Source organism: Palaemon carinicauda, chromosome 22 (genome assembly GCF_036898095.1).
Source record: "Palaemon carinicauda isolate YSFRI2023 chromosome 22, ASM3689809v2, whole genome shotgun sequence".
Lineage (NCBI taxonomy): Eukaryota > Metazoa > Arthropoda > Malacostraca > Decapoda > Palaemonidae > Palaemon > Palaemon carinicauda.
This window is the reverse complement of record NC_090746.1, coordinates 37,225,722-37,247,498: the sequence shown is the minus strand read 5'-3', so window position 1 is coordinate 37,247,498 and position 21,777 is coordinate 37,225,722. Positions and strand designations below refer to the sequence as shown.

The following is a 21,777-nucleotide window of genomic DNA, read 5'->3' as shown; positions in this document are numbered from 1 at the left end:
TGATTTTGTTTAAGTGAGGCAACCATGAAATGTCTTTGAAAATGATAAATCCCAGGTCTTTATCTTGGACCTTCGTTGCTAGAGCTCAACCATCTGAATCAACGTACCAAGGAAAATCCTTAAAGATTCATTTGTGACTCTTTACCATAGGTGATCTATATTACCTATCGTATAACTTACCATATAAATCAAGGAAATAGGGCCGAGGGCTGTTCCTTGTTAAACACCTTAACATATATTAGTTTAAATAATGTTCTGTGAATTGGGATTTTGAATGTTCGAGTTAAGAGAAATTATGTAACCCGGTTACATAATGTGAAAAGATAAAAGTGCATATTTCACTGTCAAAACATGTAAGGGTAGAACCCACTCAAAGTTGAATTCCTGATACATTCAGTGACACTTGATAGAGTAAGGTGATGATGTCTTGACAAGCACTCATGGGAGATTCATAATGATAGTGATCAGACTCTGGAAATTACTAGTTCAGCCTTCTCATGGAGATACAAAACAAAGCCAAAAAGATGTGTCTGTTCTTTGTCGTCTAGAATTTGCCACACACGTGTGATCCATGGTTTATAAATGGCTGGGCAACACCGGCTTTTTTCTTCCCAGTAATTTCGTAGACCCTTGACGTTAGGCTTCTTTTGACCTCGATTGCCTCAGCCTGCCTTTTTGAAAACTGAGATGAGAATATCAAATTTCTATCTAAGATATGTGGAGTGGAAGTTTTAAAACTCATCGGTACTTTCTAGTGTGTGTGGAAGAAGTTAGTGCTCTGTATAAAATAGGATTTTTACTTAATAATGGCAGTAGAATATTTTAGGTTCTGTGCCCGAAGGTTTTATGATTTTTCATGGGTATGTATTTTAGGTAAGTGGTATGAATGTTTGTTGTCTTTTTATAGTATGATTTGTAGTTAGTGTAATGTGCGTAAATATATGTATATTTTATACATAAGTAATGGTTTCTTTGGTGTTTATGGCCTATGATTTGTATTTTTTTTTTTTTTTGCCAATAGCATTGAGAGAAAATGGCCAAGTGTTACTTTCTATTTGATTTTGAATGAATCAATTTTCTTTTCAATCATTTTTACATGGAAATCAATATTTGCTCCGAATGGAAGGTGTTGAAGCCTACTTTGAAGAATGCAATTGGATCGTGTATTTTATAGCTCGGTTCCGGAGTTGCACATCTAGATGAGGATTGCGCTGATGACCTTTCACAAATTTCAGTAGGGTGTGTCTTGAGTGGACCATTTACTTTATGGATACCAATGCCGCTTTTCAGATCGATCCAGTTCTTTTGTAAAGTATCGCTCTGTTGTGCGTAAAAGAGCTTCATTTATTTTTTTGGACGCACTTTTGAATTTAGTTTGATGTTGGGGATTTGGAAATGGACCTAAGCATTGGAACGAACATCTCTTTTAGAGAGTAAAAAAATATTACTGTTAATAACATAAATAGAATATTTGCATTCAATAGGAATCCTTTGGTTTTCATTTATTTGAGTTGAACCAGGCCCAATGGAATCAACTGGGAAATTGAACTGTTTTTGTTCTTGTTTCGCATTACACTGTATTAATTTCATTCTCTATTTTTCAATGTACAATTAAATTAATCTTCAGCAAACACTACTGAGAGAAGTTTATATTCAATGTTAGTATGTTGCAAACGATTCCGTTGGAGTAAAGCAACATCAGCTTTAAGTCGCTGTGGAATAAGAAAAAAAAATAAAAAAAAAAGCACAGGTCTCTGCCTCCGCGCTTCTCGTAGGCCTACCTATAAGATGTCCATACACCAGCCTCGGCGCATATCCACACGCAGGTATTTCTAAATTCAAGCAGTGCATTGTATATTGCCAATTACTGTGAATGTCAGTGTTAAAACTGGCCAAGCAGTGAGATTAAGTCAAGCAGCATAGGTATTTGGTATGAAAAATTAAGACAACATACAAATAGTCTCTCTCTCTCTCTCTCTCTCTCTCTCTCTCTCGACCGAAGGGAGGTCACTGAACCTTGGAGGCGCAGCTTGGTCAGACCAAGGAGGGTAATGCCGCTTCTGCTGCCCTCTTGATGAAGAGGGGAGATGGTTTATGATGAATGTGATATTGTAACTTGGTGATGGTCATAGAATAATGGGAGGCCCCTGCCTGACTTTCAAGGACTACATTCGGTCCTTAAAAAAGAGTTGATGAGGTATATATCTACGCTAGAAATCAACATGGGATATTCATTCAAATATAAGGGTGGAGAGGGGAAGCTTAGCTTGAAGGAGAAATTAGTGGTGAGGGATTGGTGGTTATGGGAAGCTCCGAACAAAGGAATGATTCAGATCCGGATATTTGGATAACACGGAAGAGTTTTAGGAAACGTTGCCCCGAACATTGTACGTTGTAGCTGGGAAAGAAGCCAGGTAAAGCAAGAATGAAAAAGTGCGTGAGAGCAATAGGCGAGAGAAACCGAATAACCGCCAAGAACAAGGAAGGAGGTTGTGTTGATGGAAGGTGTAGGGGCGTTGGGAGGTGTACGAGCCAGACGTGGAATAGGCCTACACAGACTCGGGGAGCATCGAGGCGCTTTAAGGAAAGATTCAGTGGAGGAATTTATTGATTGCAAGAGGGAGCGGTCGAGTCAAGGGGTGGACGATGTAGTGGTTCCTCCAAACACCGTCTCCTCTCTTAAGAATTGACAACATGTTCGCAAGAAACCGAATGGTTGGATTAGATGTATTTTGTCTATACTCGAGAAGTCGGTGATATAATAGTTGCTAGCACACTGACGCACGCACACACTCCACACACATACATACACACACACACGCATTTGGGTGGAAGAGTGCCGCGCTTGTATGGGATCTAAAATTGTGGATACAATATAACTTGGCACTGGTAGTGAAGTGGGGAAGGAAGGTTGGGTGGGACTGGGAGAAGCAGTGTGAACGTGAGCCCAGATGAACCTCATGCTTTCTCTGTGTGCCTGGATGGCATCCGCGTCTACATATCAACATTCCTGTTTATAACAATCATCGGTATATTCAGATTTTGATGATAGCATTGCCCAGTTAGATATCAAGAGGAGGCTTTTTTCTGGATATTCTCAGTTGATAAAGAAGTTAGAACAAGCTGATAGGGGGTAAATGTATTTATCATTTACATTAGCCAAGTTTACAAATTCAGGCATTCTCGTCAATTATTATCCTTTGAACTCAAAATTCTTGATAGAGAAACAATGCATTTATACGTCTGATCATAGATACAATCTTGTATATAGTACATGTATTTTGCATTATTTTCTAGTAAAATAGTATTTCTATATCGAGAGATATACGTGGGTAGAAGAATAGTTTATATTCATGTATTAGTGCGGACCATATTGTTATTATTATTATTATTATTATTATTATTATTATTATTATTATTATTATTATACAGTAATTATTATTATTATTATTATTATTATTATTATTATTATTATTATTGTTGTTGTTGTTGATGGCTTTAGTGCCTAATAACTAAGGGACCATAATTAAAGGATGAATTATATTGACTCCGGCATTTCTTTAACTTGATAGATCTCAAGTTTATTTACTATTTTCTTTCCTCTCTGGGCTGCTTTCTCTGTTGAAGCCCTTGGTCTTGTAGCACCAGCACTGGAAAAGTGAATAGGAGCATTTTTCCTACCAAAGAGAAGCAAATTAAATTGGAATAAACACTCATTAGTACATAATATTGTATGATAGAATATGATCCTCCTCTGACAAAGCTGCCTTGGATTGGCTTGCATTTTCATGGTAGTAGGTTGGCCAGGGCATCAGCCACCCGTTGAGATACTACCGTCAGAGAGTTATTGAGTCCTTTGACTGGCCAGACAGTGCTACATTGGATCCTTCTCTCTGGTTATGGTTCATTTTCCTTTTGCCTACTCATACACCGAATAGTCTGGCCTAATCTTTACAGATTCTCCTCTGACCTCATACACCTGACAACACTGACATTACCAAACAATTCTTCTATCAAGGGGTTAACTACTGCAGTGTAATTGTTCAGTGGCCACTTGCTTCTTGGTAAGGGTAGGAGAGACTCTTTAGCTATGGTAAGCAGCTCTTCTGGGAGAAGGACACTCCAAAATTAAACCACTGTAGTGCCATAGCCTCAGTACCATGGTCTTCCTCTGTCTTGGGTTAGAGTTCTTTTGCTTGAGGGTACACTCGGGGACACTATTCTGTCTTATTTTTCTTCCACTTGTTTTGTTAAAGATTTTATAGTTTATGAAAAAAAATATTTATTTTAATGTTACTTTTCTTAAAATATTTAATTTTTCCTGTTTCCTTTCCTCATTGGGCTATTTTCCCTGTTGGGGCCCCCGGGCATGTAGCATCCTGCTTTTCCAACTAGGGTTGTAGCTTAGCAAGTAATAATAATAATAATTCGAGTCATAAGCGACAATGAATCTCTTATCATTTTGTTCTAAAGATCTAACAGCCACACACAGTGTCAGTCTCATACGCACAAAACTACAGAAATACTTTAAATACGCGCACGTGCGCCGTCTTCCCATCGGATGTATTTTTACTTCTATAGACCTTGTATTTTTTGTGTGGGGCTAACCTTCTACGGAGACTCGGAAGCTTATCTAGTAAAGAATACCACTTGCTCAAATCACCCTTTTCTTAGATGTGCCATCTATCTATTTATCCTAATCTATCTGTTTATCTGCCTTTCTATCTATCTATCTACGGACACTCGAAAGCTTATCTGGTAAAGAATACCACTTGCTCAAATCACCCTTTTCTTAGATGTGCTATATATCCATATGTCTATCGATGTCTATCTATTTATCTATCTATCTGCCTATCTACGGTACTTGGCAAATTTTATGGTTAAGAAAACCACTTGCTCAAATCATCTTTTTCTTAGATGTGCTATATATCCATATATTTCAATTTATATATCTATCTATATATATTTATCTGCCTATTTATCTATATATCTATCTCTGTAAATGTGTATATCTATAAGTACGTGTGTATAATTTCATACCTATACTTTTTCCTCCTTTTGATGAGGTGGTACCACTTTTATCAGTAGGACGTCACAGGAGGAGATTAATTGTCAACCCCACACCTTCTCTCTTGACCTATAAGACGCTAAGACTTTCTCATAGCTGGGTGAGCTCACGGGAGTTACGCCGGAAGCGAGCGACGGACCTAGCAAAGTGTAATAGGAAGACTATACCATTCACTATCGGTGTATGTATGTTCTCTAATAATATGTTTTATTATAAGTATTTTCCATGTTTTGGTAAATATTTTTGATTTTATGAGAAAACGTGGAGCAGTTTGGTAGTTAATGTTATAATATATATTACGACTAGCGAATTACGTAATTTCCCGATCTCCAAAACTCACATGCTTAATTTACATATTTCTGTTACACTGGAAAAATACCCGAGATCAGAGAATATTGTGCAATTCCCAGACGGCAATATATATGAACACTGAATATCCAAAGGTCTCTTTACATAACTCTAAACAAAAATAGGTGATTACTTTACGCGAACTATTAAAAAACGGTTCTTAGTCAGGGATAGCGAGTAAAGTACTGTGTCAAGTATTGGTGATCTAAATAATACACACTTTCACAAAAATATATTCTATAAAAATGACAATAATTCAAAAGAATTAACATTGAAAATAAATTATTCAAAATTTAGATCTGAATTAGACCTGAGACTCGTATCATAACACTTCTAAAAATGATACAAACACTTGCTTTACTATAAATTAGTTTATACAACTGTTTAATTTTGACAATTAATGAAAAGATTTAACACTTTAACACTCTGATGAATAAACAATATTGAAATTTAGATTTATGTAACTGTTACACTTACGTCTTTTGCCTCACACAAGATTGCTAAACGGTTAAGCAAAATAAATACACTTCACTGTCTAACCTAATTACAGAGGGCCAGTTGCAAAAACTTTATAATATAAATTCACTAACATTAACACATTTCACTTGAATTAACATCCAATAACATCATCAACGTTTTAACAACACTATACAGGATATATGTTGGATAAAGATTGCTATTCCCGTTTGAGAGGATACACTATGCACACTTGAGAGGAGAGAGGGCTGGTGAACGTTGGCTCTTTCAAAGGGATAGGCTGGATCTCTTCTGCTTCCTATGCATTGCTAGGTCCTATATATATTAACTTAATTCCTCTAGAATTTCTAGTAAATAATTTTCGTGGCGTGGGGGCATGGCTCTAGCGGCATAAGGTTGCCAGCTTAGTCATTTGAAGAAGGGGTACTAAAGTTGCTTGCAAAGCAACACTCTCAGCTATCTCCACCCACCTTCCTCTCATGACATTACATAAAAGAAAAAATTCTAACTCTAAAATTTTCATGTCTTTTCTAACCACGTGGGATCATAAAAATGGCGTAATCCCTCTTGCTCATACCGCGTGTGTGTCATGCAGCATACCTGCAAGGTTAAATAAGACTTCGCAACAAAACTACGGGAAATAAAAAGTTCATTCTTAAAAATAACGTAAATTTACATATACGAAACTGAATGAAAATACAACCAAATGAATGACAAAAGTCTTATGTAATTTATATACATTTACCTAAACCTACATGAGTAATACCCACCTTACTTGCTGGCTATACTCCTCTTAAATACACAAATAAAATACACGAATAAAATATTTTCTCTCATGCTAGACCAGCTGCGTAATATATATATATATATATATATATATATATATATATATATATATATATATATATATATATGTGTGTGTGTGTTATATATATATATATATATATATATATATATATATATATATATATGTGTGTGTGTGTGTTATATATATATATATATATATATATATATATATATATGTGTGTGTGTATATATATATGTTATATATATATAATATATATATATAATGTTTGTGGGTGTATGTGTGTGTGTTTAGATATATAGAAAGATATAGTGTTTCATTCATTGATTTGAATGCTGCAGTGATTCTTCGGAACATGACTGGGAAGGCCTTTTGAATTTATAAGTTCTACCGGTACAGCGTCTCTTTTTAAGCCCATCTTTTTTAGAGAATATATACTCGTGGTTGATGATCACCATAACTGGTTTGTCAGTTCGGGTCATCATATCTGTTTTATGCAGATCTCTTTATGTCGTATTGGTCATTGAATATGATACTCACACTCGCCAAAGTTTAAGAATGTTTACAGATTTATAAAGGAATAAATTTGGGCGTGGGTTTTCAATATGTGTGCTTTTCTCATATGCATCCTTATATGCATTATATATATATATATATATATATATATATATATATATATATATATATATATATATGTGTGTGTGTGTGTGTGTGTGTGTGTGGATATATATATGTGTGTGTGTGTGTGTGTATGTTTTATGTATATATATATTAACCTAATGATATCAAAACTTAATGACTATTTTTCTTTTTTTTCTTCTTTTCTTGGGTCTTGGTTATTTTAACCTCAGCAACAAAGTGCAGTTTGTTAATTTAATTCGCTTTCGTCATCAGAAATCGATATTAGACCAAATGTCAAACTGGTTGATTCGAAATCTTGATATATTTTCTAAGTATTTTTTGCTTGTATTTTAACTCTCAGACTTTCTTATGACACTTACTAACTGTTTTTACATATATTTACTTATGGGGTTGGAATAATAAAAGATTAGTTTTGATGAATTTGCCGTGCCTCAATTATTATCAAGAACTAAAAGTCTAGTTCAGAAAGAATTTTATTTGAAGTTCGGATTCGATCTAAATGGTCTCAAAGATGTTTTATTAAATTTTATAAAATTGCGGCGACTCAAGAAGGCAGAATCAAGTGTTATGCTTGATACTAAATTGTGATTGTATTTTCGACTCTCGGATAACAGCTCTTATCTGTGCATATTTTGATTGACTCCCCTCTCCTTAATCAAGAGAGAAGAACCAACTCACTGCTTGCAGGGCCATATGTCTGCTTCTTGGATAGATTGTAATGTTACTAACTTTATGTTGTTTTTGAAACAGACCTTGAATTTTGTCGCTACTCTTCCAATGCGCCGAATGACTGAAAGCACTACTTTGCTTGACTGGTTAGCCTAAACACTTTAATTCATTCTTTCACATGGCAGAGAATTCAGCTTGTTGCTCATGAAGTGGAATGTTTTTTTTTTCCCAAGGTAGTTCGTCTTTGATTCAGATGATTAAAAAATGAAGGTGACGTTACTTTTCTGTTTTTCCGCACTGTCATCTACTAAGAGAAATTTTATAAATATAAATATATATATATATATATATATATATATATATATATATATATATATATATATATATATATATTTATATATATATATATATATATATATATATATATATATATATATATATATATATATATATATATATATATATATATATATATATATATATATACTTATTGTTTGTATGTGTTTGCGTACACGTGCATATATGGGTTTCTGTACTTGAAAAATTTGTTATCCCGTAATTTAATTTTTTCAACTATCTATAATGAGTTTCTACCATAGTATATTATTGTTTGTACAGTAGGCGTTTATTTCAACTTTTCTTTAATATGGCTTGCATGTCGAATTCTGTTTTTCTATGCTTTCTATAGTGCGTTAGTCCAGTTCATATGTTGAACATTTGTACTTAATGTGACACAATCGTCCAAGGTATGTTTGTTCCCGAATTTGTTCCACCCGTTTAATTCTTTGAACACGTTCACGATTTTTTTTATCGTTGTATTGAAGACGACTTTAAGACACAGCTTAATATAAATACGTTCAGGAAATGCAGACATTATATTACTGAATATTTAGTGAAAATTATTTATTGAAATGGGAAATAATACCTATTTATTTATATTGTTAATTTTTACCTCAAAAAGTCATTAGTTTAATAAATACTGTACGTCGGTAGCTGAAACCAGTCTGCCTGGTAATCATTCTTTACAGGCGACATAATAAAATAGTTATTTTCATATGATATTGAGTGTTATGAAAGGAGGAACATCCATTGTAGAACAAACAAACTACCTGAATAAAAACTATTAAAAGTAAGAGTTTTTCTTTTTTTTGTTCCATCTTCACTCTCAGTGACTTTTAGGCCTATAGAAATAGCGGCCATGGAAAAGTGAAAGGTTGGCGGGTGAAAGTGTAGAGCAGCAGTGTTGAGCCTCTTGACAAGCATAGGCAAGGAGAAACGGTGTGATACTTGCCCATACATCGCCGTTTGCTATCAAGAATTACATTCTATGGACCAGTTCTATGTATCATTACAGTAATTCCTTTTTATTGATATATTGTTATGACTTGGAGTATTCCCACCTTTATCATTTACTTCCAAACCTATGAGTGCTGTGTTTTTTTTTCTTTTTTTTTTAAGTCCAGCACAAGATTTGCACTGTGTGGACATTTCAATGTTTGGACGAGAAAGGTTAAATATAATGATAGCCGTTGACCTATACACAAGATATTCTTTTATAAGAGAGTGAGATGTTAATTTTCTGTAATACTTTATAAGAGGACATTTTTCAAGTGTGTAATTAAAGAATAAGCTTAGCCAGAGTTTGCTGCAACTTCTTTCATCTCCAACATCTTACACTGATACTTTCATTTCATAGCTGTCCCGTCAAAGTACTAAGTTAGAAGCTTTATTTTTAATATGTTAATTGACAAAATTATCAGCTGTTTGTATTCAGTAATCAAGTGATTTAGTGAAGCCTTACAGTGATAAATCCAGGAGTTTTAATTGGAAATAATTATCAAAGATGTTGCGAACAGAAGGAACGGGAGTGTGATTTCGTTGACCGATAGAATGAGTGTGATTAGAAAGGAAATTCAGACGCATAGAAAGATTCGTTATTTGGTTACGAGAGGGGTGGGGGTGGGGGCGAAAAAAAATTATATAAATTAAGAGTCTGCGATGTCTCAAAGTATAAATGTCAATTTTCATGGGAAAAATTAAGGAAATATTTATGGTAACTAGGTAAACAACTATGGATACATATTCTTATTGATTTACTGTACAAGCTGAAAACTACACTTTGGACATCTTAAATTCCTTATAGTGAATTTAATAGAATGACATTTATATTGATCATTAGCAGAAGGTTCAGGACCTGAACGCTCATAATGACGGTCGAAAAACTGCGTCTGATTAATTATTGTAAACGCTTTGTTTAGAATAAAGACTGTAAAAAATTAAGAAATGTGTATGTTGCCACAACGCTACATGTTTTAATTTTGTAACTGAATGTGCAGATATGCAATATATGTTCATTTTTCAATGCAACTTTTCATCTTCAAATGTAAATAACCAATTTCAGTGAGAAACGCGGACACCGAAATATAATCAAACGTTTGCAGGGTCTGTATCAAAGTGATGGTTAAAAAAGTTGCAAATGTCAGTATTCAAGTGATGCTTTCATCCTTTCAAAAAGGTTTAGGGTAAGTCGAATTGGGGTTGGGGATAGTTAAGGGGAATTGCGGGGAGGGGAAGGTGGGGGTTTTGGGTGGGTGCGGCAGGGTTGTTGTGGAGTATTGGCGGCATAGCCTCACGCCCCAGCCCTGCGCCCCCGTCTTGCATTCTCGTAGAGGTAGCAGTTTTTGTGGAGCCTAGCGCGGCCAACCCGGCTTCTCGCAGCAACAAAACCTCCCCGCAGCGAACAGTTTTGCCCGATCTTTTAGTTGCAATTGTCATGTATGTAGGAGTTCACATCTTGTCAACTTACCGCTTTACGGGTATAGTAATAAAGTTGGAAATAATACAAGATTCATAAATGTGTGCCAATTTGCATCTTGTAAATAAATTGGCATCAAAATACAGCAGTGCTTTCATTGGTTTAATCTTGCGCCACCCTGTATTAAGGCTTCTAGGCCAGGCTGTATGTCTGCCATATCATGCAGAACTCCTTACGTGAAAGTATTTCCTGTACATAACGTTTTTATTTTTAGATATTTTTGTCACTAATCGTGTCGTATTTTTTAAATGATACATTTGATGAGTTGATAATGTAAAGCAAGGCCTTAAAAAACATTCTTATTGCGTAAATGTTAAGAGTGCCGATCATATGGCAACATCTACTAGGCCAAGCTAACGGGGAAGATCTTGCAAAAACTAGCGATCCTGCCTCTCTGGTCCTTCTTTTTTATTTTTCCCCCTAATGTCTTTGTTCAGTGTTTAATTGTTACATCTAACGCAGTTCCCAGTCACAAACACGTTAGATTGCGACCTTTAAGAGCTTAGGTCTAAAGGTAACAAAATAAAGTCTCTGTAATGATCATATGGTGGGTGATGGGAGGAGGTGGGGGCGAGTGCAAGAAGTAAGGTTCAACTCTGGTTGGTTGGACAAGCTTTTGCCGGTTGAAGAACGTCTGTGCTTTTTTAAGTACCTAATTTATATGCAAGATCCGTATGCGCTGCTTTCATCCGTATTTTTCTGTTTTTTATATATATTTTCTAATCAACTACGAACGTTGAAATACATTTTTGTTGAGAGTAAGGACGTGAGGAGGAATACGTAGGGTGCTAATTAATAATTCATGTGCACACGCAAGTTGAGACCTACAACTTCTCATGCCCGCATTACGCTTCCATGCTACAACGACGTATTTGGCATGGACATAATAGGTCATAAATACTTTCTTATTTATGTTTTCAAACGCAAGCTTTAACCGCATATAAATACAATATGTATCAATATAGACGGTAATGGATTATAACGGGCGATAAGAAACGTGGGTAGATAATTTTATGTAGCATCAGGCAGTGCGGTGCGGCTGGGACAGAAGAAGAACCATCGGCTCAGTCGTAGAGGCTGGGGCAGGAGACAAGCTGCTAACAACACGGCTAAAGGGAGCACGAAGCTTGCGTAAGTTTCGCATTAATAACGTTACTCCAACTTAATGTTGATCGGTAATTGTGGTCAAATCGTAATTATAAAGGTGCATAGGATCGTTTTAGAAGTGAAATGTGAATATCAGTGTGATAATGAAGCGTTGGGCGGCGTTTGGAAATCTGTGCGGGAGAATGTTTTGGGTTTTCTCCGCCATCTTGGGCGTTTGAAGGAGCGGTGGTGGGGTGCGCGTCTTGCATGTCAAAAGGGCGGCGCCAACCTCCGCATCGAGTGCCACGTTGGTCTGCTGCTGCAGCTACTATGGGCACAGTGCCCCTGTATGCCTTGGGTGAGGCATGACTTTTCAATTTTGATGTTTTAAGTGTTCGAAAGACTTACTATTGTCCAAATCTCGGATGGGTTGAGTGTCTGTCAACGATATGTCAAAATATCGAGCAGAATCTTCGGAAAATGAAAGGGGTCGGACAGGAACGAACAATTGATGTCATTCTAGGTTGTGTGGATTTGTGAGAAGTTGGGAAAATTATTATCCAACAGGATAATTAAGCTTCCTTTTATGCTTTTCCTCACTGTTTGTTGGGTGACTTTGACAGACTAATGACAGGTGATGTAGCTCTGGTAGCGCCCTGTTTTTTTATTTATTTTTTATTATAGTTGTTTATCAGGTATCTTCTCATAGTGTCCAACACTCTCTTTCTTATTTATGCACACTTGTGCGAATGGAGTTGTCTAAAGTGTGTATGACACTCACGGTATCGTACTGCGTATTGAAGTTGTCAAACCCAGAATCTGACGTCGCGAATGGTTTCAAATTTTAAGTCCTATTAACTAAAAACATCGTCGATAAATCTAAGTTGTCATAAAAATACCGATATGTATAAAAAGACTACTCGTTTTTATATTTATTCACTGTGCTTTATTTACATACGTTTAAGACTTTATTATATGGTTGGGTTTTGCAGTAATAAAAGTGACAATTACCTGTACCTGGGAAAGGTACCTGAAAATTTCAAGGTAAATTTATTTGCCATCGAACCTCTTATTTTGTAGAGAAGTTTTGAGACATCATGTATCATGGAAAGTGATCATTATTCTAAGGCAGAGTTAGTGTGTATTGGTATTCTATATTGGAAAAGTGCATCATACTGGTAGGGATTTAATTAAATTTCATATATTTATGCTTACTATTGTTCTGCCTGTGTTTGTCTCGACTTGAAAAGCGTATTTTGTAGTCCTGTGATAAAACCTAGACCTGGACTATTGGTGAAGTTTGTATGCTACTGACATAGGTTGTCCAAGTCCATGCATGTGATTTTGTATTAATCGCTACCCAGTAAGGAGTGTAATGACATTACACTTTAGCAGTATGTAATACATTTTCAGGGATTTTATGCATTTAGTGATTTTTTATGATTTGTAGTTTTCATTTTGACTTGACAGTCCTATGCCATTTCACACAGGCATGTTTACATCTTATTTAATCGGGAGGTATTTGTTAATCTTATTGTTAGTAGTTGTATATGTATATTCATACATTAGTGATTAATTAATCTTTGTCCCCTCTCGTCTCATTTGCCAACTGACCTGGTCTGATTTTCAACCTGTGGAAACAATAACGTATTTCATTTTCTCATTCAGAGTTTGAGTTTACAATGAATATTAATCAAAAGTCACACATTTTCTTAAATCTAAATTTTCCTGGTCATTATCCCATTTTCCATAGCACATATTAGTACAGTCCTTAGAGATGCCATTTTCTTTCTACCCTCTTGGCTTATTGGGTCAGGTAACTTGTCAATTCAAGATATGTGATAGTTTATTCACCCATTGTCCAATGAAATATTGCTCAATAGTTCTGTCTTGTTTGTGTGTGGATGTATAGGAGAATATCAGTGTTGTTCTGTCATTGAAATCCTTTATGGTTTGTTGATTGATAGCAGTGTAGCTTTTTTTTTTCATATATTTTTATGTCGTAAATAAAATCATTTGTGTTGCTTCAATTTTTAAGAACTTTTAATTTTTGAAAGGTTTGATTTACTACCAAATTTCTAGTTCCTAAGATTTCTGGGGAATAATAATCAGTTTTGTCATTTAGATATCGATTATGTATGGCTCTTCGTTTTAGAAATTCTAGTAAAGTTGGGCTTACAATTAGTTTAGTGGAATGATCAGTATAATGTTTTGGATACATGTTGAGTCATTTCTTGTGGCTGTTGCTTAGATAGATGAAATTTTATACCATCAGAATACTATAGAGCATTTTAGTACCTTGAATGTAAATGGTGGGAAATAGAGAGTTTCTCAAATTTTTGTAGTGTTAGTTATTATAGCGTCAGTGCTTAGCAGTAACTCATGTTTGTCTAATGAAAAGGGACAACAGATTTTTGTTGATTGAAGTACATTACCAAACACAAGTGACTTGTATTACTTAATTTTAATGTTTAGTATTTTAGGCCATATTTTGAATATATATTCATTCAGTTGTGGTTCCAGGATTATAGTATACTGTATTGTTGTTCATTTTGAGTTAGGAAAACTTTTGAATACACTCTAGGAACTATCAGGAAAATTATTAAAGAGTAGAAAAGATGGGTGCATTTAGTCATTGAGAAGCTGATTTCTAACTTCTTTTTTCCTTTTTTTTGGTTTCCCATCCACAGAGGTGAAAATGCTGGACACAGGGTGCTGTACTTAAAGGTGCAGTATAATTTTCTTTTATGTCCAATGGGGTTGGGTCTTGGATCTTTACTTGTATCAAAATACAGATTGCATTTTGAAAGGGAGACACATGATAATTATTTATATTCAATATATGAAATGGAATTTCAAGTGTTTCGAATAGGTAAATCTGATGTGTTCAGTAAACTTGATAAACTAAGCATTTTATTACTATATTTAACCATAATTATAAGTTTTTACTACAAGGGACAAAAAAAGAAAACTTTCAAGTGTTGTGTGCCTATTAAATATAACTTCTATCCCTATTTTTACCAACCTCTATAACCGCCTGTCAAGATTTTATGAAATGAAATAGTTTTGATCTTTATACCTCAGGGTGACCGAAACTATAAGAAATTCTTATCGAATATATTCATGGGCAAATGTGTCAAGGAAATTTCATTCACCGAACATATTCTTGTCCATTTGGGCCTTTAAGTTACATAACTTATAAAGCATCTAATATTGCTAGGAACCATAGTATTTGATCTTGTAGGTAGGTCAGCTCAATGACTGACACACTTTTGATGCAAGTTTATACTTGAAGTATTTTCATTAGAAATATAACAAATAATATAATAGAAATTTAGATTAGGATAGATAGTGATTTTAATTTCATATTGCTTGAATTGTAATGCAGTATTATTGTGAGTTGTATAAATTATGTCTTTATGCTGATGTTATTACTGGAATTCATTAGCCATTTTATGATAGGATCTTTCTTGGAGACTTGTTTCCTGGATGTTGCGATATTTACAAATGCAGTACAATATATTCTATATGTACAGTATTTACATTAGTAATTGTTAATGATAACTATTATACAGTATAAAGCTGAGGTTTTATTGTGAAATTTAGATCTCTTGACTGCTAACTGATAGTTATTTGTATGATTTAATTTTTTTTTCTTGTTGAAGCTTTTAACATTTAATAAACATTAGAATACAGTAATTAATTTCACAGTTTTTCAGTACAGCACTCTGTACAAATTTTACACTTGCATAGAATTTTGGTGGTACTTCGGTATATTTAATTATTTGTTTTTTTCTCACTAGGGCTTGGTGGTCCAGGTGCGCGGGAGCCGTGGGACGGAAGGATTATGGCTGAACAGCAGTTCTGCCTACGGTGGAACAATTTCCAGGCAAATATTGTATCATCCTTTGAAACTTTACTGGATAGAGAAGAATTTGTGGATGTAACCTTATCAGCGGAAGGAAAGTCGTTAAAAGCTCATAGAGTCTTGCTGTCAGCATGCAGCCCATACTTCAGAGACTTGTTCAGGGTAAGTTGTAAATGTCAGAAGTTCACTAAAACTGAATTTTACCTCTTTTAATCTTAAGCCTCACAATTCAAGCATTCCTTGGCTATATAAATATTGAGTTACACCTATTGTAAGCTTTGCTTTTAAAGAAATTAGAGCGAACTATTAGGTGAGGTACATTAACTTTTACCTGTATGATGGTGAGGTACGTTAACTTGAAACAACCCTTAGTGTAGCAATGCTTCCTTATGAAAATTTCAAGAAACTATTGTTTAGACCCAGGTTAAATATAATAGGATGAGATTTGGCCAATAGTTGCCTAAGATATCGTCAGTTAAAGGGTTTTGCATCTGAAACCTTGTCAAAAAAAAAATTATTTATTTCATAATCTGTACAGTATGTAGTTTGCAAATTATTTCTATCATATTTGTTTGCTTAATTATGTTGCTGATGACCCTTGTATGTATACCTATATTGTTTTGCTGGTGAGAGCAATATGTGGTTCAGTGTCAAGCATCAATGTGCCACTAATTTTCGTCTTAGGTTACTGGGTAGAAATGTCTTTTCTTTACATAATAAAAATTTTTTTTACAATGGTAATTCTTTATTCATCTCACACAGGTGTTCAAATTTGATCTTGGGTGAAAATATATCTATAGCATTAACCACTTACAATATACTTACAGAGAAGTCACATTACCAATTACCATTGTATTGATCCTCACTTCGTTCCTTTAAATTTTTATCTTGCACACTAAAGTGTTCCAGGATTTTAATGCCCTTCAGTTACAATACTTCAGTCTCTGTCAACCTCCATGTGACTACCTCATATTCGGTATATTGTGACAACCATTACAGTATCTACATTGTTTATCTTTATTTGGCTACTAATCCTCAGTTATTAGTCAACCAGCGCTTCTGTATAGCTTATATATTTTTTCTCTCAGATGCACTCAAAGGTAATATATATCCACCCTCATGTAATTGATTTCCCTTTAGTAGGATGTCTTTTCCATATTTTTTTTTCTTTAGTACCACTAGAATCAGATATAAGGTATACATTTATAAAGTTAACATAAGAAGCTCCCCTTCAGATGACAAGTTTATTGTGTTGCTTCAGCAGGTTTATTAATAATTTCATCTCTTTTCCAGGACCTCCCTGCACATCAACATCCAGTAATTGTATTGCGTGATACGAGCTTTACAGAATTAAAGTCCCTTCTTAGTTTTATATATCATGGAGAAGTGAATGTCTCACAAGAGAGATTAGGGCTCCTTCTCAAAACTGCTGAGGCCCTCCGAATAAAAGGACTTGCTCAAGACAAGAAAACTAGTGATAATGAACAGGTTAGTGATTTTAATGATTACAAGTTTTACAATGTAAGTTATAGATACAGTATAGGAAATGGTTCCTAAAATTGTTCAATTGTTGAGTGTAATGTATGTATTTTATCTTAGCAGGTAATATTACTGAATGATAAATTATATAACTACTTATGTTAGAGATTTTATTGAAAGGGATAATTTTGGTTTGTGACCAGTTACTATGATGATGATTATGGAGTTACATTATACGGAGTAGAGAATCCTGTTTGTATCCTCTTTGCCGTAGCCCAAAGGATTTGATTTTAAATGTAATGTTGATTTTGGAAATTGGGAAGACCCCAAAGTAATAGAAAATAGGAACAAACCAGTGTAAATTAGCAAACAAGCTAGTAAATACAATATTAGTTATGTGTAAAGCTTATTCAGTGGATAAAATCATACATATGTCCTTGGTTTTGATGGAATTCACAGAGTATGTTATGTCTTTTTTTTTCTTAAGTATTGCATCACAAGTATGTGATGTCAAGACAGCGGTTATTCCAGACTTTCATGTATTGCATTGGAAGCTGCACTTGCATATGGGAACTCTGTGAATATGGAGACTGTATAACCATAAATACTCATATAATGCAGCCCTTCAAATTACATGATCAACTATTAAGTAAGCCTTCTCTAGGCTTACTTAATTGGCAATCATTTTCTTACGTCTGCTTATTTCCATCATCCCTCCCTCAGTGCCTACAAAATTAAATATTTATAAAAGAAAAAAGAACTTAGAAATGGGTTTTGCACATGATAGGTTAAATTGTAATTTATTCCAAACTTTCATTTACCAAAAGCATAACAAATACACCTACATTGTTCCTTTCATCAGGAAAATTGAAATAAATAATTATATTGGGTTTGACTAAATCATGGATTTTGTTTGAAACATCCAGAGCTCAAGGGTTTTAATTTGTTTAGGGTTATCCAACAGCACTGGTTATCATTACTGTGCATTAAGTCATTTTATTTGCTTTCTGATTCTAAAGAGGGGAATTATTGCACACCTTTAAGGTATTCACTTTGACCCTCTTTTGTTATTTGCTGATGGGGGAGGTCGAAGTCGTCATTTAAGCTGGTAATTGGCTACAGGAAGAGCCTACAGATGTTAAAGAAGAAAGTACTGTACTGTACACCAGGTGGCTTGTCAATTATGCATAGGTGATAGAGAAATTTTTGATAATGAAAAACTTGTGAAAAGAATACTTTGTTCATCATTCTAGACATTTTGTAGTTTGGCATAATAGTTTTCTTTATTTCACACAATGCTTATTTAACTTCGTATCTTTTTCTTTGGCATGATCATATTATTTTTACTAGCCAAGCTACAACCCTAGTTGGAAAAGCAGGATGCTAGCCCAGGGGCCCCATTATAGAAATTAGCTCAGTGAGGAAAGGAAACAAGGAAAAATTAAATATTTTAAGAACACTTAACAATATTAAAATAGATATTTTCCGTATAAACCATAAGAACTGTAACAAAACAAGAGGAAGAGAAATTAGATAGAATAAGGTGCCCGAGTGTACCCTCAAGCAAGAGAAATCTAACCCAAGACAGTGGATGACCATGATACAAAGGCTATGACACTACTCAAGACGAGAGAGAACAATGGTTTGATTTTGGAGTGTCCTAGAAGAGCTGCTTACCATAGCTAGAGAGTCTCTTCTATCCTTACAAGAGTTAATTCGGCTCTTGCTTTTGAATAAAGTCATTTTTTTGTGGTGTATAAGAAAATTGCAAACCACAAATGTTAGGGTTTGATATTGTAAAGGATCTTTGAAGCTGTAAGAAAGGAGTTTTCAGTATTTAAAAGTGCTTCCAGTACTGAAAATAGAACTCCTGATAGGGTGAAGTTATGGTAAATACACTAAGGAATTACATTATAAAACATGAGTTCATATTAGCCTTTAACCCTTTTACCCCCAAAGGACGTACTGGTACGTTTCACAAAAGCCATCCCTTTACCCCCATGGACGTACCGGTACGTCTTTGCAAAAAAATGCTATAAAAATTTTTTTTTTCATATTTTTGATAGTTTTTTGAGGAAATTCAGGCATTTTCCAAGAGAATGAGACCAACCTGACCCCTCCATGACAAAAATTGAGGCTGTTAGAGCAATTTAAAAAAATATACTGCAAAATGTGCTGGGAAAAAAATAACCGCCTGGGGGTTAATGGTTGGAAATTTCCAAATAGCTTGGGGGTAAAAGGGTTAAGATATGCTGCCATTAAACATTACCCACCATTAGAGTTTTGGGTTTAAAATTGCCATATCTGATGGCTTTAAAGATACCAAAGCATACTAGAAGTTTTCATGTTCTATTATTATTGCTTGCGAGGCCATAATCCTGGTTGGAAAATCAGAATGTTATAAGTTTAAGGGCTCCAACAGGGAAAGTAGTCCAATGTGGAAAGGGAATAAAAGAAAAACTATATATAGTATAAATAATGAGTATAAAATATGTCAAGATTCATCATCATCATCATCTCCTCCTACGCTTATTGACGCAAATGACCTCGGTTAGATTTTGCCAGTTGTCTCCTCCTTGAGCTTTGGAACCAATACTTCTCCATTCATCTTCTACTTCACGCTTTGTTGTCCTCACCAATGTAGGGCAGGGTCTTCCAACTCTTCTAGTGCCTTGTAGAGTCCAGTTGAAAGTTTGGTGAACTAATCCCTCTTCGGGCATGCAGAGAGTATGCCCAAACCATCTCCATCTACCCTTCACCAGCATCTCATCCACATATGGCACTTCAGTAGTCTGTCATGCTGTGTTCTAATAATAATGGCAGCGGCATCAGCATACTCTTGGACAGCTAAATCTATGAGGAAGATAAAACAACATAGGTGACAACACATTCCCTTGGAGTACTCCACTGGTCACTGGAAATTCATTGGATAGGACTCCACTAACATTAACTTAGCACTTGCTATGCTCATGAACAGACTTAACCTTTTACATATTTAAGAGGAACTCCATAACAACGCAGGACTCTCCACAAAATTGGCGGTTGCACACTATCAAAGTTTTTCATAGTCCACAAATGCCATCAAAAGTTGATATCTGTATTATACACAGTGCTGTACAATATGTCTTGAAATGCATATTTGGTCAGTACAACTTCTACCTTTTATAAAGCCTGCTTGTTCATCTCTCAGCTTTTCATCAATCTTTCTCCAGTCTCTCTAGAATGAGCATACTGAACTATATATTTTCATGACAACCAACATGAGTGTAATGTGTCTGTAATTATTGCAATCAGTCCTCTGGCACTTATTCCATTGTATCCATGGGCTTTACGTTTAGGTTTTATAATGATAGCTTGGACTTCAAGCACACCAAATTCATTAATGTGCATATCAAGGTCTTCCTCAGCTTCTTTAGGTATATCAATCAAATTATTCCCTTCATACATATCTCCTATTCATAACTTCACTAAAGTGTTACATCCAATGTTGCACTAAAGTGTTGCATCCAATGTTGCCTTTCTTCATCTTCTGTTATAACAGATCCATCTCTCTTTTTAATGGTTATATGCTTCTTCTTCTTTGTCCCAGTAGAGATTTCATTAGAAATATTATGAGCAATTCTTTAACTATAGCCATTCCCTGAATTCATAGCTTTGTCAGCCTCATTTGGTTTCTTGTCTAAATATTCTCTCCAGTCATTCCTTACTTTTCTTTTGACTTCATTATCAATACTTGAATACTTAAGCATGCTCTACCTTATAATTTCCATTACTTCCTCAAAAACATCCAACAATCAATTTTGGTCTTTCTCTTTTTTTTCCCCCTCTCTATAGTATCCCACATATCATTTGATATTCATTGTTTTCTACTTGTAACTGCTTGTCCCAAGACTTCACTACCAACCAACTGATATGTTCTTAATATCTTGCCCTTCTTCATTAATTGTCTGCACTTCATCTCCTAAAGTTTCTAAAGACCACAAATTGATTCCTACATTCAATTGCAAAGGTTTCTTTGTGCTCATCTTCTAGAAGCTTAGTTGTATTAAACCTAGGTACAGTATTCTATCTACATTTCTGTAGGTGTGCTTTGCTTTAATTTTAGTGTGGCAATGAGGAGCTGGTGATCTATACCAATGTCTGCACCTCTATAGCTTCTTATATTTCTCAGTGCCCTCCTTCCCTTTTTATTAATGGTTTTGTAATCTATTTGATTTTTGTAATTGCTACATGGTTAAAGCCATGTATATTTGTGGATGTCCTTGTGATGGAAAAATAGTACCTCCAGTAACAAGATTGAACAAAAACTTATAAAGTGTGCCCCATTTTCATTTGCATCTTTGCCAAGACCCTCAATACCCATCTTATTCTCTATACCTTGATTATTCCTTCTAACCTTAGCATTGAAGTCACCCATCACAATTTTCATATCTCTCTGGGATCTCATTTTATTACACTGCAGTTCTTTGTGTTCATCTTTATTTCTTCATAGGAATTATTTGTGGGTACATAGCAAACTA

The 21,777-nt window shown here is 34.8% G+C and overlaps 1 protein-coding gene across 13 annotated transcripts in view; it reads left to right on the top strand.

The window, feature by feature from the left end:
- The window catches only part of LOC137616409 (broad-complex core protein isoforms 1/2/3/4/5-like), a 454,908-nt gene that overhangs the window by 89,250 nt on the left and 343,881 nt on the right, over nucleotides 1-21,777 (top strand). For 2 of the 13 annotated variants that reach the window (XM_068346144.1, XM_068346143.1), the window contains exons 1-3: nucleotides 12,154-12,268; nucleotides 15,714-15,940; nucleotides 17,072-17,266. In XM_068346144.1, the coding sequence (XP_068202245.1) occupies nucleotides 12,178-12,268; nucleotides 15,714-15,940; nucleotides 17,072-17,266 (513 nt within the window). In that variant the 5' untranslated portion in view covers nucleotides 12,154-12,177. Of the gene's footprint in view, nucleotides 1-11,836; nucleotides 11,956-12,144; nucleotides 12,269-14,600; nucleotides 14,638-15,713; nucleotides 15,941-17,071; nucleotides 17,267-21,777 lie in introns of those variants that run through there. The other 11 variants (XM_068346146.1, XM_068346147.1, XM_068346138.1 and 8 more) reach the window with 10 other exon arrangements.